The following is a 27,319-nucleotide window of genomic DNA, read 5'->3' on the forward strand; positions in this document are numbered from 1 at the left end:
TAACAAAGGTCTAAGACTAATGTCAATTGGCTAATAACTAATCTAAAGCATAAAAATAGTTTTGTAATTAGGCCTATGTTGGTGTTTGTATAGGTATACCTATTAAAAAAGAAATTTTTACGCATACATATCCGGTTTTTTTCTAAAAATAGTGTGCCATCCAAAATATCGAGTCCTGGCCGATGGTCCTCCCCGCCCACCCCCAGGGTCGGCCCTGATTCTCGAATCGCTACATTCTTATAGCTCAACTTATATTTATTTTAAATTATATGTATTATTAAAAAACAACTTCAGTATGTGAGGACACTCTACTGTAGCTAATAGTACAATATTGTTAAGCATAGATAAACAACACTCTTGAGCAGTCCACTATGTTTTAACCCACGTGTCCCACCACCGCTTATATCTCAATTCCTGCTTCACCCTCATCTCTTTCATCCATCAGACCGCCACCACGTTCAGAAATAGCTCCATGGTCACATACACGTCTCTTTTCATATCTCACCTCATGCTTGACAACTTTCCTGCTTGCTTTCGTTTTCCGGTGACGGTATTAAAAGGCGAAATCCGTTGATGGTGGGTGAGGTTGTACATAGCTCAACTTTTGTTAATTTGCAACTTTGTTGTGCATTATGGTATGTACATTTAGCTTTGGTGGGTTGTACCCACTTTTGGGTGTTTTTTTTTTTCTTATTTTAAGACTACTCGGTATGGTGACGGGCGTCGTGGGAGGACGGGATGAAGACGGGGGCGGCAGCGTGGGAGGACGGGCGTCGCAGAGGGGGGGCCCATCTGTTTGCTCCGTCGCAAACGGCGAACAGAGGACGGGACAGAGGGGGGACAGAGGGGGGCGACGTGGAGGGACGGTGACACGGTGGCGGCGCCGGGTGGAGGACGGGACCATACCGTCCAGCCTAATCTTTCGTTTTTTTTTACTTTAGTTTTAACTTCAATGTTTGTACATCTTTTTACAATTTAAACTCAACGTCCTTTCACTTTCAACTTTGCTCCCTATACTTTTCATCTTTCACAAATTTTCCGTTTACATTTCAGTATAAATTTTGCGAGTTAACGCGCCGCAACGTGCGTCTGTGGAGTGTGGTTCACCGTTTTCAAGCCTATTTTTTCCGTTTAACGGTCCCGTCGCAACGCACGGGTACTAGATCGACTTTACGTTTTATGTTTCCCATACGTTGTTCAGCGACTTTACGTCTACTTTTCGTTCATTTTTTTATTATTTCTTTTTTATACAAGCTTTTCCGGTGTTAATGATCACTGGCCATACTATGACATTGGTGTGCGACTTGATATGGTTTTACACCTCGCCGTAACGCATGGGCTTAATACTAATGTGGTTTAGGCCAAAACTGAAAAATGTAAGGGGCTAATTTTGCCAACAGAGATTTAGTCTAGGGACTATATATGTAACTACTTTCATACCATATAAATACCAAGCTTCCATCTTTCTCTTCACGGAGATTATAATCATTATATTGAAACTCAAGAACACAAAAGGCGCGAACTTTATGCAAATTGGGGCATTTCACGTTACATTATTATTAAAAAAACCCTTCAAATTATATAAAAAATTAGGAAAATTCTTTTCGATTTTCTGGACTCTTTCGATTCAACGAGGAGAGTCCAGAAAATGGGTCGCACGATAATGTGTTCATCAAGTTTACAATTATTATTCTTTTCAATTTGAATCTTCTTTTTCTTTGTAATATTTAATTGGGTATTTTTTCGGGATTAATTTGTTCAATTGTCAACCATTAGGGTTCTTGTTCAACCCAAGTACTACTGAACCCTATGATTTGACCCAAAAAGATCGTTAATTTCTGTTGCGATGCGGCATAAGTCGTTTGCAATGGCATGTTTCGGGTGTTTTTTCCAAAAGAAGTCTTCTCGATCTCGGGTAATCTTTTTCTTGAATTAGTAAGCTGTTTGATGTGTATATGCTCATTAAATTCTGAATCTTTTACCATTCCTGCTTATTATACATGATTTAGTTAGTATGACCCATAAGCAAGAAGAACTAAATACATGATTTATGACTCTGAATTGTGCATTAAGCACTACTTTTCTAATGCACATCAGGTGTTTGATGAAAAACCTGAATGAGTTTGAGCATTTGTACCGATAGATAGACTGGTAGTATGATAACTTGTTATTGATCTACGTCGTTTGAGATGACATGTTTTGGCTGTCTTTTCCAAAACAAGTTTTTCTGATCTCGGGTTTTCTTTCTTTTTTTAGGGTTTTATGATGTACTTTTGAATTAGTAGCTGTTTGATGCATATATGCTCATTAAATTCTGAATCTTCTATCGTTCCTGCTGAAAATCTGAATGATAGATATAGGTTGTAGACTTGTAGCGCTTATTTTGTGCATTATGCACTACTTTTCTAATGCACATAAGTTGTTCGATGAAAAACCCAAATGAGTTTAAAGGTGTGTACGGTAGTATAATAGCTCGGCTGATTGACTTGTTATTGATCTGAAAGAAAGGGAAAAGTACCGTGGGGTCGAGTAAGAGTATTCAGGGGACAAGTAAAAACCTTTCGGGGAATAGTAAAAGATCTCCGTCATCAAAAAGGGCACGAGAAACCGAAAATGCGGTGGTGCAAAAGTCACATAACGCTGACAACTCTGACAGAATGACTGAGCTTCGAAAGAAGATCATGAGTTTTAGAGAGTTGGTTGATTTGCCTCCCTGTATTGGTTCTTCAGGCGTTATTGAGGTCCGTTTATTTCTGTGGTTATTCATTTTGAACGTGAATGCTTACAAGTGGATGACCAAAATGAGATAATCGATTCTATCATTCAACTTATTTCTCTGGTTTTTTACATGCAGTTGGTGAAACACACAGTCAAAGAATTGCATAAATTACACCCGGATGTCGTGCATTGTATTTCGGTATCAGATTCAGGAGGAGCTATGGATAAGGTTTTTTAGATGTAAATTGTAAAAATATAATTGTGTTTTTTTTTATCGACTTCAAAGTATTGGTTTTTTAGTAATTAACGAGTGCTGCAAATAGGCAATCAATGAGCTTTGTGCTGCTATCAAGTCTCTCGGGAAGCATTGGATGCGTAATGACGAATGGATGGTCAAATCCAAAACAGACGATGAAGTGAATAGTGATTTGGAAAAATATGGTAAGTTAATAAGTTAATATACTTCATTATATATTGTATATGATCCAAGCATAGTTGTCAATAGTGGTCGCTATGGTTGTTATAGCGAATAGCGTAGCATATAGGTCGAAGGTTGCTACAGGGTATGTAGCCATAGCCCATAAATAGCGGGATTTCAGTTATTTTCTTTATTTTTTAAATATAAATAGCGGCTAATATAGCTATAAAATAGCTGGATTTTAGGTTTTTGTTAAATATACATGTAAAATAGCGTATATACCAGGGTATTTTGATATAATATACATATAAAAAAAATAATTTTTTTCTACTGTATCGCTATTTTAAAAATAGCGCCTGCTGTTTATCGCTATTTGCTATGTAGCATATAGGTACCTTATCGCTATTTGTTGCTATTCGCCATTAACTATGGATCCAAGTTAATCATCTTGTAATACGGTTCTTGTGGTGCGTTATAGTGTTGGCATTGCTTGATGACATAATTAATGTGGCACGAGAGAAAATGTATAATAAAAGGGATACGAATAATAACAAAGAAATGAAAGACAATGTAGACTCACCTTCTAGTTCGAACGGGAAATCTTCTTCAATGTCTTATCCGGACAAAGTACCTTCACCAACTTCAGTTCTCCGCGTGTTTTCAAATAATAAATCTGCAAAGGCATGCTCATAAGTTACATTCTCTCCGCCTGCTCTCTTAACTAGATGTGGCAATTTTGACATGTTTGCTTATGTGGCAATTGTGATTCCAGATGGACCCTCAAGTAGCTGAAGGTGATGAAGTGAAGAACAAAATTGTGAATCGTAATGGCAATGTGACGGTGCAGATGGAGATTTCACTACCGTCATCATCTTTAAAATCAATTGTGGATTCGGAGAACGTACAGTTGATTCCTGCAGGAGGGTTGCCATCAACGTCTTCTGAGAGGCCAACGATTTCAGCGGCAGTAGTGTCGTCGCCGTCACAACTATTGGATTCGGAAGCCAGTCAGTCGCAGTCACCACCTCAGCCATGTGAGAAGTTGGAGATTTCACCAGTTTCTAAGGAAACAGAAGATGTGCCTTCACCAAAGATGGCCACCAATCTTCGTCCCCCACCACCTCCGCCACCATTGCCGCCTCCGCCACTTCTCTCAGTGGTAGAAGGTGATACTGAAACAACACCAGTGCCACCTCCACCTCCACCTCCACCGTCAATGACCATAAGTAATACAACATCAGTATCACCTCCACCACCGCCACCTCCACCACCGCCACCACCGCCACCGCCACCGCCACCACCGCTGCCACCAGTAACAAGTAATACAACATCATTGTCACCTCCACCGCCCTCATTCACCGCAAGTAATGTATCGACACCGCCACCACCACCGCCACCACCGCCGCCTCTGTCGTCGTCAGACAATGGCAATGGCATGCCAGTGGCACTAGGATTGCCTCCACCACCGCCGCCAGCTCCAACAGCACATGGAAGCATTCCACCACCAGCTCCGACAGCATGTGGAAACATTCCACCACCACCACCACCTATACCATCATCTAACGGATCAGTTCCAACACCAAAACCAGTGCAAGAGGTCAAAGGGGGTGCTCCACCACCACCCCCTGGTGGTAGTAATGGCGGCAAATTGCTGCGTAAATCAGTTAGCAAGTTAAAAAGATCATCTCAGATGGGATGCCTGTACCGCCAACTCAAAGCAAAGGTTGAAGGATCAGGTACCAAAACTAGAACATCGCAAAAGAAAGACAGTAAAGTTGTGCCTGCTTCTAGTGGTAATGAAAAAAAGGGAATGGCTGATGCACTTGCAGAGATTACAAGACGGTAATTATAAGTTTATAACCAAACATTAAGTACACATATTTATAAGGGTAAAATGCCATTTTCGTCCCTGAGGTTTGGCCAGTTTTGCGACTTGTCAAAGTGTTTGTTTTTCCGCATCTGGATCCCAAAGGTTTCAAATCTTGCCGTTTTCATTCGGCTCGTTAACTCCATCCGTTTTTCTCCGTTCAGGCAAGGGTATTTTCGTCTTTTTTTTTTAACTTAAAGGGCAATTCGTTTTTTTCACTTTATGCACAAGCATTTAGCATAATGTACAAATCTTCAAAAAGACGAAAATACCCTTAAGTTAACAAAAAAGACGAAAATACCCCTACTTTAACGGAGAAAAATGGATGGATTTAACAAACTGGATGAAAACGGTAGGATTTCAAACCTTTTGGATCCAGATGCGGAAAATCAAACCTTTGGACGAAAGTCGCAAAACGGACCAAACCTTAGGGGAGGAAAATGGTATTTTACTCTATATATAAACTTCTTTTGTTCCCTGTATAGTTATCTTTTTTTGTTTTCAGATCATCCTACTTTCAGCAAATCGAAGAGGATGTGAAAAATTATTCAAATTCTATCAAAGAGGTGCAAGTTGCATTGATAAAGTTTCAAACAACAGATATGGATGAGCTCATCAGCTTCCACAAATACGTGGAATCCCATCTTGAGAAACTATCCGATGAAACGCAGGTCTACACTCTTATTATACGATGCATCGATGACTATTTTATCATTGTATGAATGTAATTCGAAAGACGAAACACATTTAGATTTAACTTAATTCTAGGTTCTGGCAAGGTTCGAAGATTTTCCTAGTAAGAAGTTGGAGGGATTAAGAATGGCTGCAGCGTTATACTCCAAGTTAGATGCGATAGCCGATACGTTGCAAAACTGGAATATAGAGCCACCAGTGAATCAACTTCTTGATAGAGTTGAGAATTATTTCAATAAGGTAACATTTTTTTTTCTAATTTATCTTACTCTTAGACCGTTTTCCTTTTTCGTCGCTAACAGATGAGTGATTTCACGTCAAGATCAAAGGAGAATTGGACACATTAGACCGAACGAAGGATGAAGAAATCAAGAAATTTAAGAGCCAAAAAATCCATTTTGATTTTGCTATACTTACCAGAATTAAAGAACTCATGGTGGATGTCTCCTCAAGCTGTATGGAATTGGCATTAAAGGTAATTTTGTCAAATCATTTTTCATCTAAGCATCATCAAAATATTAGGAGTAAACTTCCGTTTTGCTCCCTGTGGTTTGGTCACTTTAACGGTTTTGCTCCAAACCTTTAAAAATAGTCATTTTACTCCCTGATGTTTCGGTTTTTTTGCCAGTTTGGTCCCCGCCTCTAACTCCATCCAAATTGTTTGTTTTTCCATTTTGCTCCCCGCAGGGAGCAAACTGGCAACAAAACCAAAACATCAGGGAGCAAAATGGCTATTTTTAAAGTTTTGGGGCAAAACCGTTAAAGTGACCAAACCACAGGGAGCAAAACGGAAGTTTACTCTAAATATAATAAAACTTGATATCAAAATGGAAAAACAAACAATTTGGATGGAGTTAGAGGCGGGGAGCAAACTGGCAAAAAAACCGAAACATCAGGGAGCAAAATGGCTATTTTTAAAGGTTTGGAGCAAAACCGTTAAAGTGACCAAACCACAGGGAGCAAAACGGAAGTTTACTCTAAATATAATAAAACTCGATATGTATTACATGATCATGTTCAATTGATGCGATTTTGTCTTTGAACAGGAAAGAAAATTGGCAAGTGCGTCTAGAAAAAACGCGAAGAAGGTTAGTTCAGGGAAAACCCTTTGGAAGGCATTCCAGTTTGCATTTCGGGTCTATTCATTTGCTGGGGGACAAGATGATCGTGCTGAAAACTTAACAAGAGAGATCGCACAACAAATACAAGCCGACAATATGCAGTAGTATTTTTTTTAAATAAGAAAACAAAAACCTTAGTGACATGTATATATAGAGAGAACAAATGCTTGCAGCACAACACTGAGTCATTTAAGGCGCTTGATCGCGCTCACTATAAGAGTTTTGTGATCATCTAATGTGTTACATTAGGCTTATATGGACCGCGTCCTATATGTAAATAAAATTTTGGACACTTGTGTATAAATCTGAACTTAAGCGTCACTAGAAGCATACACTTTTTCAAGTCAAATCCACAATTTTGATGTGTGACAATGAAAATCTTTTGGGGGTGATTTATTTGGTTTTATAACAAATGATTTTGTTATTACCTTAGACAAAGTGTGAAGAGTGCCAATATATTGCTATTTAAGCTACTCTAAGACCCCCCGTAGTGGGGCGTTTTTTTTACGCCGAAAAACGCCCCATATCCATTACACCTAGGCGTTATCGGGCGTTTTTTTTTGAAAAAAAATTCAATCGCGTTGTTTTAAAAATGCTGCGAGATATTTGCACCCACCAATCATTATTGAGCTAAACCCCACATGGTCTGACAACTTAATTAATCGAGGCCCAATTCAGTGCTATTTAAGATTTTAATTAAAAAAATAATAATTGTTTAATGATTGGAAGGGGCGTTATTGGGCATTATTCCCACTACGCCACTTTTGCAATAACCCCCAATAATGCCCCATGCTGACTGGGCTGCCACGTGTAGCAAAACGCCCAAGGGTGAGAACATTATTGAGCTAAACCACTACACATGGTCTAACAAGCCACTAAAACATGTATCTTAATATTTTAAATTGACATATCACTTGTCTTATAAATTGATGTTGTTCAAATCAAAATCTTTATTTTAAATTTTAAAATGAAAAGTATTAAAAATCACAAGCTTCTTTCAAAACATTTAAGAAACTTACTAGAACTTTAAATATGACATAACGCAATGGAAAAGTAGCACCACAAGTGTCTAAACACAACCAAAACGAAACTGTTTTTACGTTTAAAGTATATATGTAAAAAATTTATGATTTTATTGACTGCTTTAAGAACATACAAGATTATTCAGTCGGATGAAATAAACAAATACAATCTATGATGAAATAAAGGTATACCAAACATACAAGAATATCCAGTTGATGAAATAAACAAATACAATCTATGATGAAATAAAGGAATACCCAAAAAAAAAAAAAGACAAAGGTGGTGTTTGTTTTTTTTCGGGAAAAGATCTGCAGTCTGCGAACCATATCTGCAGGCATCTGCAGGAGAAGAGGTGGACCAAAAGTCTACAGTCTGCAAGGAGAAGAGAGTTTGTTTTTTTTACTTTTACAAAAACATCTTCTACACACACAACACACACCACATAACTTCTCTCTCTGTCTTCATCTCCCCACCACCACCACCACCACCACAACCATCCACCACCACCACAACCATCCACCGTCCACCGTCGCACCCACCATCACCCCCGTCGCAACCACCACCACCACCAAACACTCACCACCACCATAACAGATGATGACAATTTGATTTGGGGGTTTTGTTAGCGATCGATCTGGGTTTCGATTTGGGAGGTTTTGGGAGCCGCACCAGCGGTGGTGGCAGGGAAGAAGGTGGAGGTGGTGGCGGAGACGTGGTGGCGGAGATGGTGGAAGTGGTGGCGGAGACGTGGTGGCGGAGATGGTGGAGGTGGTGGCGGAGACGTGGTGGTTTCGATTTGGGGGTTTTGGGTGGTGTTTCTTTTGTGGGGGTGCATCTGGTGGCGGTGGTGGTGGAGGTGGTGGCGGAGACGTGGTGGTGGAGGTGGTGGCGGAGATGGTGGCGGAGATGTGTGGTGGTGGAGGCGATGCAGGTTTGTGGGCAGGAGAAGAGGTCCGCAGACTTAAGGCCATGTCTGCGTGGGGAAGAGGTGAGGCAGACGTTTTTGGTTTGCAGATCTTCCGGAAAACAAACAAGCTGCAGACTTTAAACATCTGCGCAAAAAAAAAAGACAAAATAGAACAATCAAACGAACACTAGCCAAGTCATATTACCAAGATTAAGACAAAGGATCATGATATCAAAAATAAAGAACCACCCTTTATATAGGATTTCTAGAATCGAAAATTTCATTTGACAACCAGGGGGAAACCGGTGCATTGACGAGAGAGTGATAGAGCAGGTCCATGACGTTATAGCCTAGTGATATCTTAGGGTGAGATAAGACTAAGGACCATTAGGTCTTGGGTTTGATTCCCACAAGGGGATTTTTCCCAGATTTATTAGGTTTCCTCTTAAATTGGTGTATATGCGGTACATCCTAGTGGAGATGAATATGATCTAGTGGAGTGATGCGTCGGTTATTCAAATTTATCGTTCAAAAAAAAAAAAAAAAAACTGGAACACACCATCACAAAGATTAAATTTTGGAACTTCACAAAACAACTTTCCATCTATAGGCCATATAGATTTGCAATTGCCATATTGAACCAAAAATTGAAAATTAAATGAACCATATATTTAGTTCTGAACTAGATTGTGAGTTACAATATTAACATTAACAGTAATAGATAATTTTCGTAGTGATTTATTCGGTATTATAAGCGGTCTATTAAGTAATTAATTTTTTATCTAAAGTAATTTTTTATCTAAAGTTTATTTTGTAATAGATGTCTACAGTTTGGTTCGGCTGGTTTTGACCCAAAAAAAAGCCAAAGCTTTAGACCACATGGAGTGGGAATTTTGCAAACACGGATAATGAGAGAGACGTGTAATCACTCTCAGATCAAATTATTTCGATGGTTCTCCCGAATAATTCAATCAGATACAACTCTGATTGAAAAATCGAACATCAGTATGTGTGTATGTGAAATTCGTAATGAACTAGAAAATATGACCAAGAACCCATAATTTCACATTTAGGAATGAAAGGCTCGTAACTGCCTGTTGGCATTTATTAATTATTAATATTTAAATGCCTTCAAAAATGACCTTATTTTCCATTGAGAAATCATGTCCTAATTTTTGGAAAATTATTTTTAAGCCATTTTAATAAAGCAATTTAATGGAAATAAAAATCAGCTCAACCCCAACTAGGGGTTGTCGCCCCTTAGACCCTGTTCCCGGGTCGCTGCAAAGGGGGAACCGCCATTCGAGGCTTCACCCGAACACTTAGAATTATAACAGCTCGAACAAGCGTGCACTCTCTAACCTGTTCGATGTATATTATAATTCCCCTTGGTCACAAAGTTAACCCCAATTACACTAAAATATCTTAGGCTGTCCGGAGTGGAGTCGGCAAAGGGGTTCGGCACCGATCGGTGACCAATGCCCAAATGTTTACTGAAATGTTTTACCTATTTGGGGGGAGAAATCGGCGAGGGATTACCGAATCGGGGTGAGGGAGGAAAGTGGAGAGAGTGGGGTTGTGTGGTGGGGCATGCCATATCAACCAATCACACATTTTTCTTTTTAAATAGTTTACCAATTCATGAAGTGTCTAACCATTGTCAACACTTTTGAGCATAGTTTACCACTTTGACATGGCACATTCTTATTGGTTGATTTTAAAGTTTACCACTTTCAAGTGTCTAACCACTTCCTACACCCTTACACGGAGTGGGCGTGAAAAAATGGCGTGGAGGCTCCTCTATGCTGGGAACACCACCCCCCGCATGGGGTGCTTAGGTTTGGTGATGTGGATGCTTTTCAGTGTTGGTGAATTTTGGTTGGTTTTGATTGGTTCTTGTTTAATTTTTTTTTTTTATAAAAACGCCACTAACCATGCCGCTTCCACTCCTACCTTTTTTACACCACGCCATTTTTCTGACGCGTATTGATGTGACAATCACATGTCGAAAAACGCTACTCTTTCATGCCCCCACTCCGTATAGTCTTAACAAGGATTTTGGGGAACAACAAAGTGAACTAACCCTTTTATGGATGTGTCGACCTGACCTGCTAGTTCCATCTATTTGACTCTTTAACAGTTTGAGAACTTCAACTGTTTTTTTTGTTCAAAATCATTAGTTTGCATCGAACATTTTAAGCCTATGAAGCAAATCATGGTTATAAGGGGCTGTTTGGCAACTTCTGAATAGTTAAATGCTGAATCAGTAAGAGGTTTGAACCATGAAGTGCTGAATCAGTAAGAGGTTTGAACCATGAAGTGCTGAATCAGTAAGAGGTTTGAACCACTAAGAGCTAGTATAATTCTTAATCATTCAGAGACAAATGTCTGACCAATTCAGATTAGAGGTCTGAACCATTCAGACCCAGTATAATCTTAACCATTCAGAGACAAATGTCTTAACCATTCGGACATCTGCTCGCGAAACAAACAGTCTTACCCACTAAGTGCTGAACAGTAAGAGGTCTAAACCACTCATTAAGAGGTAAACAAACAACCCTAACACATATACAATCTACACTTCACAAAGATGAAATAAAAAAAATTAATAAAGGTTAAATGATCAATTTCAAATATTCTACTACCACAACTATTAAATCATGAACTAAACCGTTTGAATCTCAAACAATCAAACTTTATACAGTTTACAGTTTTAGTAATATCATAACAATTTATACAGACCCATACTTTCAATCATTTTTAACTCAATTATTAAGATATTCAAATTTCAAATATACTATGACATAAAAAAATAACAGTCAACAAAACGAATAACCTGAACAATAAACTAATATCAATAATAACACCAAGTCACCATTTTTATGTTGGCATTTCCAAATCTAGACCCTGGGACGGCAGGGCACACACACTTCCGACCCGACCCGACCCGACCCCCATACACACACACACCATCACCCCCTCCTTCAATTCGTAAAACTCAAATATTCACATTCACCCCCAAATCTCCCCCCTCTCTCTCTTTCTCTCTCTAATCTCTCTCTCTCTCTCTCTCTCTCTCTCTCTCTCATCTTTTTCAAATTCAGATTACAACAACCACCACCACCCCCAAAACGTCCCCTTCTTCTTCTTCCCCCACACTCCAACTCACATACTTCTCTTCTGTATATACGTATAATTATCCATCTATATCTATACAATGTCAACCGAAGATGAGAAGTTGTTAAAGGAGGCGAAGAAGTTACCCTGGGAGGATCGATTGTTGCATAAGAACTGGAAGGTCCGTAACGATGCCAACATTGATCTCGCTGCGTTATGCGACGGGATTACGGATCCTAAAGATCCGAGAATTCGTGAATTAGGTTAGTCGGTTTCGTTTTTTTGTTGTTTCTAGGGTTTGATGGTTTTTTGTTTTGTTAAATTTGAGTTTCTAGGGTTTGATTGTTGTAGATCTAAGTTATGGCGATTGTAATCTCGATCTGTGTAATGTATGTTGAATTTTGTTTGTTTAGGGCATTTTTTTAAGAAGACGGTTGCTGATTCCAATGCGCCGGTGCAAGATAAGGCGCTTGATGCGTTAATTGCTTACTTGAAAGCGGCGGATGCTGATGCTGGAAGGTTTGTTTACTTTGTTTTTGAATTTGTCTAGGGTTTTGTGGTGTTGTGTTTCTGTTTAACATGTTTATAAGGAAGTTATGTAGTCTATGCTTTGGACAGTCAAGTCGACTAGATCTAAATGTCGATTTCAGTTACATTTTCAGAAACTGAGATAGCGGTTATCGTTTGGTTGTGAATTGAAAGGCGTGGTTTTGAAGATGTTATATTGTATATGTGTAGGTTTGCGAAGGAAGTTTGCGATTCAGTTGTGGCAAAATGCCTTACGGGGCGGCCAAAGACGGTGGAGAAGGCGCAGATTGTGTTTATGCTTTGGGTGGAGTTGGAAGCTGTGGATGTTTTCCTGGTATGTTTTTGACTTTTGTGTTGAGATAATGTATTTGCATATTTTGAATATGAAGTTTAACTTGTTGCATGCGATGCAGTCCCTTCTGTGTGTATATCTATATGCTGTATTGTTACATGCTCCCTAGGTTGGTTTCGCAAAGTATGCAACGTTTATTGAAACTAGGTTTTTGTTTACTACTAAAGATAATTAGGTGACTTTGATACTTCTAAAGAAAGTGTATACATCCAACTTTCCATAGCCTATTTAAACATCAACATTTGCTCTTGTTTTTGTTACCATACACATACATATCGCAGTTCTCAGGATGTTAGCATTTGGCACTTCTGTAGCATCATTCTTTTGTATATGTGTACTTATGAGGAACTTTTTCTACACTGTATGTATTGTATAGTAGGAGGTGCTTGTTTTGCTATTATTAACTGTAGTTCCACCTTATTTTCAATACTAATTTGTGAGAATAGCTACAACTCATTTTGCAGAGAATGGTTAATGAACATGCCTTTGCGTGTATAGTGTCTGGTTTTATGAGTACAAAATATTCTGTTTGCTATTGGTTTTCTAATGGGATTGCTTGGTGATAGGATTCTATGGAAAAAGCAATAAAAAACAAAGTTGCGAAAGCTGTTGTTCCCGCTATAGATGTCATGTTTCAAGCCTTAAGGTTTGCGACCGATTTGTTTGGTATTAAATTAGAAGGTTTTTCTAATTTTTTTCAGTTGCCATTTTAACATTGAAAATGTTCTGCTAATAAACAGTGAATTTGGTTCAAAGATTGTGCCACCAAAGAGAATATTAAAGATGCTTCCAGAACTTTTTGATCATCAAGATCAAAATGTTCGTGCTTCATCTAAAGGGCTAACTCTTGAGCTTTGTCGTTGGATTGGTAGAGACCCTGTTAAGTCTATACTCTTCGAGAAAATGCGGGATACAATGGTACGCTGATATTATTATTTATTTTATTGTTCCACTTCTGGTTTATGTTGTTTCTTATTTTTTTAATTTTGTTGTTGAAGAAAAAAGAATTGGAGGCTGAGCTTGCCAATGTCACAGGGGTTGCTAAGCCTACTCGCAAAATAAGGTTCTACTTCTAGTTCTTTATAGACGTCTCAGTTCTATATCTTGTTGGGCTTAGTGTTGCACTGTGTCCATGTATATTATATATATCATAGTAATGTAGATTATAGATATGGATATATTTTTCAATGCTTGCCAGATCCGAGCAAGATAAGGAACCAGAACAGGAAGTTGCAGCTGAGGCTTCGGGCTCTGGTCCTTCTGAAGAGTCTGCTGCTGAGGGTATGTCATTAACCTTTATGAATTGCTATATTTTTTGACTAATATTTAATAAGAATATATTTTCCGTTATAGTATCTGTTATAATAGTAGATGTATGATGTGTACGTTTATTTTTTTTATCTATGTATAATGCTTGAATTTATATACTGACAAAATTTGTGTGGCAGTTCCTCAAGAAATAGATGAATATGAGCTCGTTGATCCCGTTGATATCTTAACACCATTAGAGAAATCAGGGTTTTGGAATGGAGTGGTTGGTGTTTTTTCATCTCTGTTTTGTGAAATCTGTACCTTTGCTTTTGTTTCTTCTGTTAATTTATATATTCACATAAATACCCTCCAGAAAGCTACTAAGTGGTCTGAGAGGAAAGATGCTGTTGCCGAATTGACTAAACTTGCATCGACAAAGAGGATAGCTCCTGGAGACTTTTCAGAAATCTGTCGTACACTTAAGAAGGTACCTAAAATTCTGAATCTTTTTCTCTATACTGGGAAGTGAGTTATTAAATCGTTTTGGGCAATTTCTGTTCTTTGCAGCTTATTACAGATGTAAATATTGCTGTTGCTGTAGAAGCAGTCCAAGCCATAGGCAATCTTGCAACTGGATTAAGAACCAACTTTTCTGCAAGTTCACGTTTTATACTGCCTGCTTTGCTTGTAAGTGTACATTTTATCATGTTTTAAGATCTTTAGAGTCTCTAGTAGTGGCAGATAACATTATCGTACATCAATGTCTCATTTTATCTTGCTTGTTTAGTCTTTTTACATGGATTCATGTTTATTTATATCATATATAATGATGATCAGTGTTGTTTATACAAAAGAGTATTGTTTTTCTAGGAAAAATTGAAAGAGAAAAAGCCTACTATGACAGAAGCACTTAGTAATACTCTCCAAGCTATTCACAAGGCTGGATGTGTGACTCTTGCTGATATTGTTGAAGGTATTATTATGTATTTATAGCAGTCTGTCATTGCTCTCTCAGCGATGATCTGTTAATAGTTGTTCTATCAGTGCCCTAATATCTTGCTGAAATGGTTTATAACAGATGTTAAAGTAGCTGTCAAAAATAAAGTTCCCCTTGTACGTTCACTGACATTAAACTGGGTAACACATTGCATCGAAACAAGCAACAAGGCAGTCATTCTTAAAGTGCACAAGGACTATGTTCCCATTTGCATGGAGGTTAGTGTATTTGTTGCCGTTATAATACAGATTATTGGACAATTGACATGGCTCTATTTTCGAAAAAAAGTTTGGTTAACTTTTTCGTCTCAATATAGATTGATGAACAGTCTATTAAAACATGTTTGCTTTTTGTAGTGTCTCAATGACGGGACACCTGACGTTAGGGATGCTGCATTTTCAGTCTTGGCAGCAATAGCGAAGGTATTCCATCATATTACAAGTTTTGGTACAGGCCTACCATTTTTTATTTTTTTTTCTGCCGATATTAAACAGTTTTCTGTTTTTTAGTCGGTTGGTATGCGGCCTTTGGAGAAGTCATTGGAGAAACTTGATGATGTCAGACGAAAGAAGCTGTCAGAAATGATTGGTGTTTCTGGAGGTGGTGCTCCAACTGCTGGCGCAGGTGCCCCGTCGTCTGGTGGAACCGTATCATCTGCGGAGGTGCGTTTGTTTTTTTGCTTTTTAGTTAGCTTGTTAATACCATTTAGTTTCATTTTCATTTTAAAAGTAACATGTTGACGGAGTTAATATTCTAATGCTATCAACTTATCATTAGAGTATAAGATAACACATCATGGCATAAATTTGCAGGCTTCTGATGGAGGTTTTGTTAGAAGGTCAGCAGCAAGCATGCTTAGCGGGAAGAAGCCTATTTCGGCTGCTGTGAGTTTCTACATATCAATATTCTGTCGTTTTTTTAAATATCTTATCCCTCTTCTTGTTGTTAATATTATTTTTTTTTGATATTTAAGCCTGCTGCTAAGAAGTCCGCTCCTGCGAAGACAGTTGCTGGCAAGAAAGCAGATGGACCAAGTCAAACAAAAAAAGTTGAACAACCTGAAGATGTTGAGGTGCGTTACTTGCGCAGCCTACACACATGTCTATGTTTCTTTAATCAATCATATCTTTGTTTGTTGCTTGCAGCCGGCTGAGATGTCCCTTGACGAGATCGAAAGTAGAATAGGGTCTCTTATTCAAGCAGATACTATTACCCAGTTAAAAAGTGCCGCATGGAAAGAACGACTTGAAGGTTTTTTAATCCACAATAATGATACATAAGATTGGAACAAACTTTTATTGTTTTTTAAATTACTAGCGATAACGTTGATTTAAAGATTTTTTTTTTCGTTTTTATGATGGGTGACATTGACCAATATGTTTTTTCAAAATTATGTTTCTGCAGCAATTACCTCTGTTAAAGAACAAGTTGTAGCACTCCAAGAACTTGACCGGTCGGTTGAGATTTTAATCCGTCTATTATGTGCTGTTCCTGGTTGGACTGAGAAAAACGTGCAGGTCCAGCAACAGGTTATAGAAGTAGTCAGCCATATAGCTTCTACTGCATCAAAATTTCCAAAAAAATGCGTTGTACTTTGCATAGGAGGTAAAAAAGATTACATAGATTGTGATTAGTAGTTATTTGCAGTAGTAAAGAACATGTGATTGAAAATATTATCAGGAAAGAGCATGTTTTTTTTAAATTGTTTTGCATCTGAGTATATCTTTTTCATTCTGGCAGGTATTTGTGAAAGGGTTGCTGATATTAAGACCCGTGCCCAAGCTATGAAATGTTTAACCACTTTCTCAGAAGCTGTGGGCCCCGGTTTCATTTTCGAAAGAGTAAGTGTAGCCAGTTGTCAGTATTTTTTTAGAAAAAAGATTTTCTTTTTATCGTTTAGTCTTACACTGAAGTTTTATACCATGTTCTTTCACAACATTGTAGATGTTCAAGATTATGAAAGAGCATAAGAATCCTAAAGTTCTTAGTGAGGGTCTGTTGTGGATGGTTTCTGCAGTTGAAGATTTTGGCGTTGGACATCTGAAATTGAAGGATGTAATTGATTTCTGCAAAGATACTGGTTTACAATCAAGTGCTGCTGCAACTAGAAATGCCACCATTAAACTTATTGGCGCTTTACACAAATATGTGGGTCCCGATATCAAAGCGTTCTTGTCAGATGTTAAGCCTGCTCTTCTTAGTGCAGTGGATGCAGAGTGTGAGAAAAATCCATTTGAGGGTGCAGCTGCTGCACCTAAAAAGACTGTTAAAGCAACAGATTCTGTATCTTCTGTGTCTGGTGGTGGTTTGGATAGCTTGCCACGAGAGGATATAAGCGGAAAGATAACACCGGCTCTTCTTAAAGGATTGGAGAGTAATGATTGGAAGGTGATGATGCTTTTATAACTACTTTATTAATTAAATTAATAAATAATAAAACATGGAAAGTCATTTTGACATTGTTTTTGGTTTTGTTCAGGCTCGTCTCGAATCTATTGAAGCAGTAAGTAAAATTGTGGATGAGGCTAACAAGCGTGTTCAGCCTACTGGAACAGGTACTTTTTTTTGCATTTTTTTGATATATTTTTGTTGTTTTCTCATCTTTTACACGTTTTTTTTGTGTTTTTTTCAGTGGAATTGTTTGGGGCTCTTAGAGCTCGGTTATATGACAGCAACAAAAACTTAATTACGGCTACACTGACTTCTATAAGTGCTCTTGCATCGGCTATGGGACCTGCAGTAGAGAAGGCCAGCAAGGTCAATAGATACGTCTATCTCCATTTATATATAAAAAGTTAGGTTATTATAAATCCAAGATTTAACATTTAACAACAATAATAATAATATATGCTTTTCTTGCAGGGAATTTTGTCCGATGTTATCAAATGCCTTGGTGACAATAAAAAGAGCACGAGGGAATCTACCTTGACAACTTTGGATGCTTGGGTTGCTGTTACCCATCTTGATAAAATGGTACATGTTTTATTCATATCTAATTTTGTGCGTTCGAATTATATTTAACTGTATTAATCGTGACTTTTGGTTATTTGTAGGTACCATATATTACTGCTTCTTTGACTGATGCTAAACTTGGGGCAGAAGGACGTAAGGACCTTTTTGACTGGTTGTCGAGGCAACTTACAGGATTGGCAGAGTTCCCTGATGCCATTCAGTTACTGAGACCAGTTGCTGTTGCTATGACGGTATTTATTATCTATAAAGACTATATTCGTTGTTTCATTTGTCAGTCAGCGGATTAAGTAGTTTTTGTTTATCAGGATAAATCAGCAGATGTTCGTAAAGCCGCAGAAGCATGCTTTGGAGATATTGTTAGAGTTTGTGGACCAGAAATGGTGTGTAAAACTTCTTACTTTTAAATTTTAATATTCATATGTTTTTACTTTTGCATAATCGTTTTGAACCAATTTTCTCATCCACTGTAGGTCATGAAGAATGTAAGAGATATTCAAGGTCCCGCGCTGGCGATTGTTCTTGAACGATTGAAGACACACGGTGCATTTCCAGAAGTGCATGAGAACACAAGAACAGTCCCAGCTGGACAACCATCGAAAACAGGTTCAAAGATTGCCAAATCAAATGGTCATGCATCAAGGCATGGAAGCAGATCTGTATCTTCGGTATTGATATACTATCTGCTATACTTTGTTCATACTAATTTGTGAAATTTATATTGAATTATTGTCTCTTTTTCGGTTCTAGAGAGCGGTTTCAGCAAAGGGCTCAAAACCAGAGCCGATCATGTCTGTTCAAGATATCAACATCCAGTCACAAGCTTTAATAAATGTCAGGGACTCTAACAAGGTATCGTTCTAAGTTGCAATGTTGCGTATACGTTAATGTATAAATCAACATTAAAAGTATCTAAGCATATTGTATTCTTATTTGCTTGCAGGCTGAAAGAGAGAGAATTGTGGTTCGTAGGTCTAAATTTGAAGAGCTGCGTGTGGAGCAGATTCAGGATTTAGAGGTTGTTATTATCAAAATCAATGGCAATGTGCTGTGGTGGTCATCCAGATTTTAAAAACAATTTTTTTCTTCTTCATGAAACAGAATGATTTGATGAAGTACTTCAGGGAGGATTTGCACCGGCGGCTTTTAAGCACAGATTTCAAAAAACAAGTTGATGGGATCGAGATGCTTCATAGGGCACTTCCAACAATTGCTAAAGATTTAATCGAAGTTATTGATATACTGTTAAAGTGGTTTGTTTTGCGATTTTGTGAATCCAACACCTCTTGCTTACTAAAGGTTAAAACTTTCTATTATTATTATTATTATTATTATCTTGTTTTGTCAAACATATCGTGTCATTTATGTTTGGCATTATATGTATAAAACTTATATTCATTTTAATTATGATTACAGGTGCTGGAATTTCTTCCGGAGTTCTTTGACACATTAAGAAACGAGAACTACACTCTGAATGAATCTGAAGCTTACATCTTTTTTCCTTGCTTGGTGGAAAAGGTTTACTTAACCCTAGACTTTATAGAATATACATGACAGAGTTTGAATGCCTACTTACGATTAATCTATTTATTTGTACAGACTGGTCACAACATCGAGAAACTAAGAGAGAAAATTCGGGAGCTAATGAAGCAGCTCATACATAGCTATTCTGCTGCAAAAACTTTCCCTTTCATTTTGGAAGGTCTGCGTTCGAGAAATAACAGGACAAGAATCGAGTGTGCTGATCTTGTTGGATATTTGCTGGACAATAATGGCTCCGAGGTACATGCTCCCTAAACTTAATAATGGCTGAACTTGTAGACGAAGGTTGCTCATGTCTCTTACAATTTATGCAGATAAGTAATGCACAGCTAAAATCCTTGAAAGATGTTGCAAGTTTAACTGCAGAACGAGATGGTGATCTTAGAAAAGCTGCTTTAAATTGTTTAGCCACTGGTTATAAGATATTTGGTGAGTTTAAGGTTTATACTAATAGAAGATTAACATGTAATATGCGTCATAGACAGGACTACTAAACCTTTGTTGGAAGATGTTGAACTTTGTGATTATTGTTTGATGCAAGGTGATGACATCTGGAATTTTGTTGGGAAGCTGACTGAAGCACAAAAAAGTATGATAGATGACAGATTTAAATATAAGGTATATTATGTTCTTGTTTTTCTCCCTTTTTATTACTAATTGTTATTATTTTTAAAATCATTATCATCATTATTATGATTAGGGCCAAACTATCTACACACTAAGTGTGTAGATAGTCACCATTAAAAAGTGTTTTTTGTCCTTACATGCATACTCTGCAGTGTCGAACTGTGACCAAAACGCCGCGTTTTGATTCGGTTAACCAGACAAAGACTGACGGGTGTCTGACGGGTCTGTTGTCCGGACCAAAACGCCGAGCTTTGGCCGCGTTTTGGTCCTGTCAACCAGACCGGGTGTCAGTCTTTTGTCTGGTTGACAGGACCAAAACGCGGCCGAAGCTCGGCGTTTTGGTCCGGTCAACAGACCCGTCAGACACCCGTCAGTCTTTGTCTGGTTAACCGGACCAAAACGCCGCGTTTTAGCCACAGTTCGACACTACAGGGTGTGCATGTAAGGACAAAAAACACCTTTTTTTGGTGTGTAGATAGTGAAATGAGTGTGTAGATAGGTACACCCTTATGATTATTACTCTCTACTACTACAGTACTACCACTACTATAAGTCTATAATTGTAATGATATTAATGATTTCTATTATCACTTTTGTTTTTGCTTTTTTGAAGTTCCCTCTGCCCTACTACCCTGAGAACTATATTCATAAGTACATGTACTACCACTATTTAGGAGAAAAACAAATGAATAATTGCTCTCTAGTACATGTGATGCAGCAATATTGTTTGTTCAGTGCATTTTAATCTATTACTGTAACCCTATTATGCTTTTTATGTTTCTCTAGGCCCGAGAAATGAATAAAAGAAAGGAGGGTATGCCAGGTGAAGCAAGAGCTGCTGCTTTATTAAGGCGTTCTGTTAGAGAGAATGGGTAAACATCAGAATAACCCTTTTGTTTCACCTTACTATCCTTTGCTTCTTCTTATGCCTTTAAAAAAAATCATTTTAGAGTTTACACCGTCATAGTTCTTTTGGAATTTTTGTTTTTATTTTGTTTTTATTTTTATTATTATTTATTTATTTAGCTTCTATACTTTCTTTTACAGTTCTGACCTTGCCGAGCAAAGTGGCGAAGTATCACGATCCATATCCGGACCAGCTTTTACCAGGTAACCACATTGTTCTGTTTTCTTTACTTGTTATTTTCTCTTTGTACTTTTTCCTCTTATCCCATACTGATGTGAAAAAAATACATTATTTGGTTATACAATTGGCTTTTTATATCTTTTAGGGATATCTATACTCCCCCAGAAGCTCAAATGGAAAGACATCCAATGGCACGGCCATCTGGAGGTGTAATCGGTCCTACAGACTGGAACGAGGCTCTAGATATCATTACATATGGCTCTCCTGAGCAGGTTTGATATATATTTTTTCTTCAACTAAATTCTGTCTATTCAATGAAGGTTTTACTGAATGCTTAAACTGGCTATTTGCATACGCAGTCTGTTGAAGGTATGAAAGTTGTGTGCCATGAGTTAGCAGCTGCAACCAATGACCCCGAAGGCAGTTTGATGGATGAATTAATCAAAGATGCCGACAAGCTCGTGTCTTGTTTAGCAGCTAAGGTACTTCTTGCTCTACTTTCGTTTAGTATTGTTTTCTTCCACACATTCTCTATTAATTTGAATTATTTTTGTTTTCCAGGTCGCAAATACTTTTGACTTTAGCTTGCGGGGTGCATCTTCTAGGTCTTGTAAATATGTTCTCAACACACTCATGCAGACATTTCAAAATAAAAGGCTTGCCCATGCTGTCAACCAGAGAACCCTTGACAATCTGATTACAGAGCTTTTACTCTGGCTTTTAGATGAGAGGGTTCCAAGGATGGATGATGGCAGTCAGCTTTTGAAAGCATTAAATGTTCTAATGCTTAAGATATTGGTGAACCTTTGCCTCTTACCTAAACTCATGCAAAAATATCTAATACTTTTATTTCTGTTAACTTATTGTGTTGACTTGGTTGTTATTAATTTCAGGATAATGCTGAGCGTACATCATCATTTGTGGTACTGATTAATCTTTTGAAACCATTGGACCCTTCTAGATGGCCATATCCACCATCAAACGAGTCATTTGCTTCAAGAAATATGAAATTTTCAGATTTGGTCGTCAAATGCCTGATCAAACTTACAAAGGTCGGTCAGCTTTTGGATATATTATTAATTAACTTTCACACATTGGTCTGTCTTTCTTGAATATTTAATATTTTGATGCAGGTTCTACAAAGTACAATTTACGAGGTTGACCTTGATCGCATTCTTCAAAGCATTCATATTTATCTCCAAGAACTTGGGATGGAAGAGATCAGAAGGAGGTTTGCTATATCTTGTCATAATCCAGTTGATAATTATTAGAGTTGTTATTTGTAGTATGACAGGTTTACCCTCATTTTCTGCTATTTACAGAGCTGGAGCAGATGACAAGCCTTTGCGCATGGTGAAAACGGTTCTGCATGAGCTTGTAAAGCTTCGTGGTACTGCGATAAAAGGCCATCTTTCTATGGTTCCAATAGACATGGAACCCCAACCTATAATACTTGCCTACATCGATCTTAATCTCCAGGTATTTTCTTTGATCTATCACTCGATAAACGTGACGTGAATACTTGTATTAAGTCTATTTTTGTTTTTGAAAAACTGTTAGACCTTAGCTGCTGCAAGAATGCTGACACCAACGGGTCCCGTGGGTCAAACTCATTGGGGTGACTCCATGGCCAATAATCCTATGCCTGCTACACATTCTGCTGATGCTCAATTGAAGGTTAGTTTTTTCATTCTTGTAAAAATTGCACTTCTTTATAATATTTTTTAGAGTAAAATGCCATTTTCGTCCCTGAGGTTTGTCCATTTTTGCGAATTTCGTCGAAAAGTTTTTTCTCCATTTGGATCCAAAAGGTTTGAAAGCTTGCCATTTTCTTCCAGCTCGTTAACACCATCCATTTTTCTCGGTTAAGTCAGGGGTATTTTCGTCTTTTTTGTTAACTCAAAGGGCAAAAAACCGAAATGCACTTTAAGTTAACAAAAAGACGAAAAATACCCCCGACTTAATGGAGAAAAATGGATGGAGTTAAGAAGCCGGATGAAAATGGCAAGATTAATAATCTTTTGGATCCAGATGTGGAAAAAAGAATCTTTTGGACGAAAGTCGCAAAACTGGCCAAACCTCAAGGGACAAAAATGGCTATTTTTTAAGTAATTTTTTGCAACAAGTGATTTAGAAGATTATGTACTTGCTAATTTTTAAGTAAATGGGTAAAAATTGCTGTATTCAGTACACCTGTTCTTGCTTCTAATATTCTTGGGTGTTGGGGTATACAGCAAGAGCTGGCTGCAATATTCAAGAAAATCGGGGACAAACAAACATGCAGTATTGGTCTTTATGAACTATACCGAATAACTCAGCTGTACCCAAAGGTAACATTATTATCATTCGCTCACAAGTGAAATTACTTCTTCACCTTTGAACTTGAGCTTTAACTGTTGGTTGTCAGGTTGACATATTTTCTCAACTTCAAAACGCAAGTGAAGCTTTCAGAACATACATTAGAGACGGTTTAGCACAGGTCTGGATAACAACTTTCTTCTCAACAACTTCTGTTTCGTTTCTGAAATTTTCTCCATTTTAAGTTAGTTTTTCTTGTATATCAGATGGAGAAAAACGCTGCAGCTGGAAGAACTCCATCCAGTGTGCCCATGCCAACACCTCCACCATCTGCCTTAAACCTTCCATCTCCGAAATTCGCACCACTTTCACCTGTACATACTAATTCTTTAAATGATGGAAAATCTGTTAATACTAAAATGGACCCCACAAGTTTCAGTCTACCACCATCATACGCTGAGGATGACATGTCATCCTCAAGAGGTCAAATCCCCGTTCAATCAGACGACAGATTCCCATCTGGAGGTATATTTCTTAATTTCTACCGCAATCATAGTGCACTAATTGTATGGTCTTTATAATTTGTTTGTTTATTTCAATTTCATATATACCTCTGCAAATTTGCAAAATATCGTATGTACCCTTGCAAAATTATAAATATATACCCTTACAAAGTAGTTGAAATATTATATATGAAGAATACTATTGTTGGGTTGAGTTCATTTCAGAACTCTAAATAACTACAGAACTTTCAGAACTCCTAATAAACAAACATTTTATATGTAAGTTTTTGTATTTAGGATCTTTTTATCATTTATTATATGTATTTCTTTGATTACATATATGTTAAAAGTAGTTTACATATGTTTAATTGCCAAAATTATATATATGTGTCATAACTAATTACATATATGTAAAAAGCTAGTCTACATATGTGTAATTATAAAATTACATATAAAAAATGATAAAATTACTCTTAACATGTATGTAATCGTAAAAATACACATAATAAATGATAAAATTATCCTAAACATAAAAATATATAAATAAAAAAATTGTTTATTAGAAGTTCTGCGAGTTTTGTAAATATTTATGGTTCTGAAATTGAAATGATCCTGGCCCATTGTCTATGAAAAAATTAAAAAAAAAATAAAAATGGGTAAAAATCAATATGTGTTATATAAAACTATGAAGTTAAAAGATGAGCATATATGAAAAGTTGAAGTTAAAAAAAATAAGAGTAAAATGATTGTTTATTAGATTGTTTTTAATTAATTGTGTATATTTTATATTTTAATTATTTTGTGAGGGCATATATGATATTTTTAGTTTTGATTGGGTATATATGAAAAATTTCAAGTTTGTAAGGGTATATATGAAATTAATCCTTTATTTATTTATATATTTATTGATACACAGTTAGCAGTGGGACTCTAGATGCAATAAGAGAAAGGATGAAGAGCATCCAGTTAGCGTCTGCTGGGAACCCAGAACCTGCGAACCAACCCATGATGCAAATGAATGTTAGTAACGAAGACCATGAGTCTGGTCAACCCACAGACGAGGTTAGTGCAGTCAATCCCAATCCCGTCCATAGTGGTGTTCTACCAATGGATGAAAAGGCACTATCTGGGCTTCAAGCCCGCATGGAGAGGCTGAAAAGTGGATCAATGGACCCTCTTTAAAGTGAAATTACATAAATAACCTTTAGGGTTTTGGCAAAGAGTTTTGAGCCATGATGATATAATATATAGTGAAGTCACATTCTTGCCACACTAGGGTTATAGAAAGGAGGCAAGAATAGGTGGTTGGGTCCTTAATTTTTGATTTGGAGGTGTGTAAAGTTACTGTTAGAGAAGCATATACTATGTGTGCTCATATGCTTTGTAGTGTATTATACTGTGGAACACGACAGGCATTGTTTTTTGGGATCGGTTACTTTAGGGGAAGTTGATTTTCTTTTTAATCTTGTGTGACTGAAATTTGGTGAATGATACGTTTATCATCTATCGAAACATACCCGTCTAATTTAAAAAGTTTATTATTGGTTTTGTGTGTACTTGGTAGGTTTCAAGTTCTTTTTGGTTGTATATACAAAGCCTATCCATTTATCTTTCGAGTGAAAGCTAAAATAGTAATGAGTTGGATATACGGTTAGTTGGTAGTATGCATTGGGTAGCACTGATGAATTAGATATAAGATTTAAGGAAAGAAACCCATACCCGTATTTGCTAGACCCCTATACCTACACACCTTAACCGATTAACAACATTACCTATATTTAGGATGTAACATGATTATCGTGTCGATGATAGAAATAGACATAGACGGGCTAATGGCAAGAGGTTGATCGTTAGTTTAGTTGTTTCTTTGATTGTACTTAAGCAAATGACCGATATATTATACATTAGCTAATTGATTGAATTGAATCCTCTTCTTTAAACTTTTCTTCTTATACATATGGCCTTAATGTATTACTACATGGCACATGCAAGAGCCATCAACACAAACTGGAAGAACTACTCAAAAGGTTAGATTTCTATTCTTCTCTATCAACAAAAGTTGAAACTGCCCCTAACGTTTGATAAAACATTAAACATTAGAGGCACTTAGCCAGTTATTGATATATTGTTTAGTATTGATGAGAAAACAACCTTACAACTTCAATATCCACATAAAAAGGTCAAAATGATAACCAATAATGAGGCTTCCAATTTTAGTGTGGTGTGTTCATCGACAACGATAAATTGTCTCCATTTTTGTTGCTAAATCTAAACAAATATGATATACGTTAAATGAACTCGGTAATCCGTCATTCCATTGCTCTTAGGCTAAAGGGTGTGGGGGGCATGAATTGGGTCATCAATCGTCACGTAGGATCATTAATGGATTGCTACACCACCCTCTTGTCTCATCCACCATGGTTGGCATGGATAATGGTTTGGGTCATGACCTCCTTTCCTTTTTTAATTTCTCCCTTTCCTTTTCACAAAAATAAATTAAAATAAGAGAATAATGGTTTGGGTCATGACCACACCCTCAGGGTAGTGGTTTTGGATGGTGGATTAAAAGTGGGTGACATGACGCTAATATGGAGGATCATGATGATGATGATGACCATGAGGGTCATGACCACACCCTATAGCCTTAGGTGGCCTGTCGGTAATATATGTCGTTCCATTGATGATGTCCATACCTCCACCTAGATTTCCCACATAATTTCCCCGATGGTTAGTAGCTTTCTGACGGATTAGGGACATTTTTTTTGCCTTCAAATAAAATCCAACTTTTAGTGAACATATTTACAATTGAACAAATCACAATAGTGGACCGACCTCAAACAAGGAATTACATTTCAAAACCGATAGGGATTAACAACAAAACCTTAGGTTGTAGGTTGTGGAGGGGCTTAATTAGTAATTTAATTGATAATTATCTATAATTAATATAAATGTATCAAATAATACAATATAATATACTATAATATTAATCAATATAGTTAGAGATTAGTCTTATTTTTTTAAGGGTTAACTTTGTACAATAGTAACCAAGTTTCAAAAGTGTTCTAATTAGGTCACTTATAATTCTTTTTGTTCCAATTAGGTCATTTAAGTTTCATTTGATGTTTCAATCCTAGATATTTTACTTAAATAGAAGGTCATCCATCCTATATGACATTTATTTAGTTTTTTTATTTAAAATATTTGTTGACATGGCACATAAATGCCAAATGCATTAGAAAAAAAATGAGAAATAGGTTTAAAAAAATTTTAAAAAATTGTAGAAAAGTTAACAAAGTGCGA

At 37.1% G+C, this 27,319-nt stretch overlaps 2 protein-coding genes across 4 annotated transcripts; both read left to right on the plus strand.

The window, feature by feature from the left end:
• Positions 1-1,500: 1,500 nt before the first annotated feature.
• Positions 1,501-7,073, plus strand: LOC110934162 (uncharacterized protein At4g04980). 3 transcript variants are annotated; one of them, XM_035988769.1, is made up of 10 exons: positions 1,501-1,915; positions 2,505-2,741; positions 2,855-2,947; positions 3,042-3,159; positions 3,615-3,817; positions 3,909-4,978; positions 5,509-5,674; positions 5,772-5,936; positions 6,019-6,171; positions 6,743-7,073. In XM_035988769.1, exons 1-10 carry the CDS (start codon positions 1,847-1,849, stop codon positions 6,920-6,922), a joined length of 2,454 nt encoding a protein of 817 aa, XP_035844662.1. In that variant the 5' UTR covers positions 1,501-1,846; the 3' UTR covers positions 6,923-7,073. The 3 variants fall into 3 exon arrangements, with proteins under 3 accessions (XP_035844662.1, XP_035844663.1, XP_035844664.1); XM_035988770.1 differs by lacking the exon at positions 6,743-7,073 and having other exon boundaries at positions 6,026-6,169; XM_035988771.1 differs by lacking the exons at positions 1,501-1,915; positions 2,505-2,741 and having other exon boundaries at positions 2,855-2,958.
• A 4,713-nt stretch (positions 7,074-11,786) lies between these two features.
• On the plus strand, positions 11,787-25,563 carry LOC110937862 (protein MOR1). The gene is made up of 46 exons (XM_022180311.2): positions 11,787-12,127; positions 12,278-12,383; positions 12,603-12,726; positions 13,311-13,390; positions 13,485-13,662; positions 13,743-13,807; positions 13,943-14,025; positions 14,193-14,278; positions 14,369-14,482; positions 14,563-14,682; positions 14,866-14,968; positions 15,074-15,210; positions 15,349-15,414; positions 15,502-15,654; positions 15,805-15,876; positions 15,966-16,064; positions 16,138-16,243; positions 16,397-16,597; positions 16,733-16,833; positions 16,937-17,380; positions 17,472-17,547; positions 17,625-17,749; positions 17,855-17,965; positions 18,046-18,195; positions 18,271-18,345; positions 18,436-18,630; positions 18,713-18,814; positions 18,906-18,980; positions 19,064-19,261; positions 19,379-19,480; positions 19,562-19,744; positions 19,819-19,933; positions 20,046-20,122; positions 20,918-21,003; positions 21,179-21,241; positions 21,364-21,490; positions 21,578-21,700; positions 21,780-22,016; positions 22,112-22,270; positions 22,352-22,449; positions 22,541-22,697; positions 22,779-22,895; positions 23,453-23,548; positions 23,626-23,697; positions 23,783-24,041; positions 24,936-25,563. The coding sequence occupies exons 1-46, from the start codon at positions 11,965-11,967 to the stop codon at positions 25,199-25,201; spliced, it is 6,045 nt and encodes a 2,014-aa protein (XP_022036003.1). The 5' UTR covers positions 11,787-11,964; the 3' UTR covers positions 25,202-25,563.
• Positions 25,564-27,319: the final 1,756 nt, after the last annotated feature.

Source organism: Helianthus annuus, chromosome 4, assembly GCF_002127325.2.
Source record: "Helianthus annuus cultivar XRQ/B chromosome 4, HanXRQr2.0-SUNRISE, whole genome shotgun sequence".
Taxonomy (NCBI): Eukaryota; Viridiplantae; Streptophyta; class Magnoliopsida; order Asterales; family Asteraceae; genus Helianthus; species Helianthus annuus.

Coding starts and splice junctions, on each gene's coding strand:
- LOC110934162 (XM_035988769.1), top strand. CDS start 1,847: ATGCGGCATAAGTCGTTTGCAATGGCATGTTTCGGGTGTTTTTTCCAA. Junction 2,948..3,041: donor CAGGAGGAGCTATGGATAAG/GTTTTTTAGATG, acceptor TGCTGCAAATAG/GCAATCAATGAGCTTTGTGC. Junction 4,979..5,508: donor CTTGCAGAGATTACAAGACG/GTAATTATAAGT, acceptor TTTTGTTTTCAG/ATCATCCTACTTTCAGCAAA.
- LOC110937862 (XM_022180311.2), top strand. CDS start 11,965: ATGTCAACCGAAGATGAGAAGTTGTTAAAGGAGGCGAAGAAGTTACCC. Junction 17,750..17,854: donor CAGTAGAGAAGGCCAGCAAG/GTCAATAGATAC, acceptor CTTTTCTTGCAG/GGAATTTTGTCCGATGTTAT. Junction 21,491..21,577: donor CATATGGCTCTCCTGAGCAG/GTTTGATATATA, acceptor TTGCATACGCAG/TCTGTTGAAGGTATGAAAGT.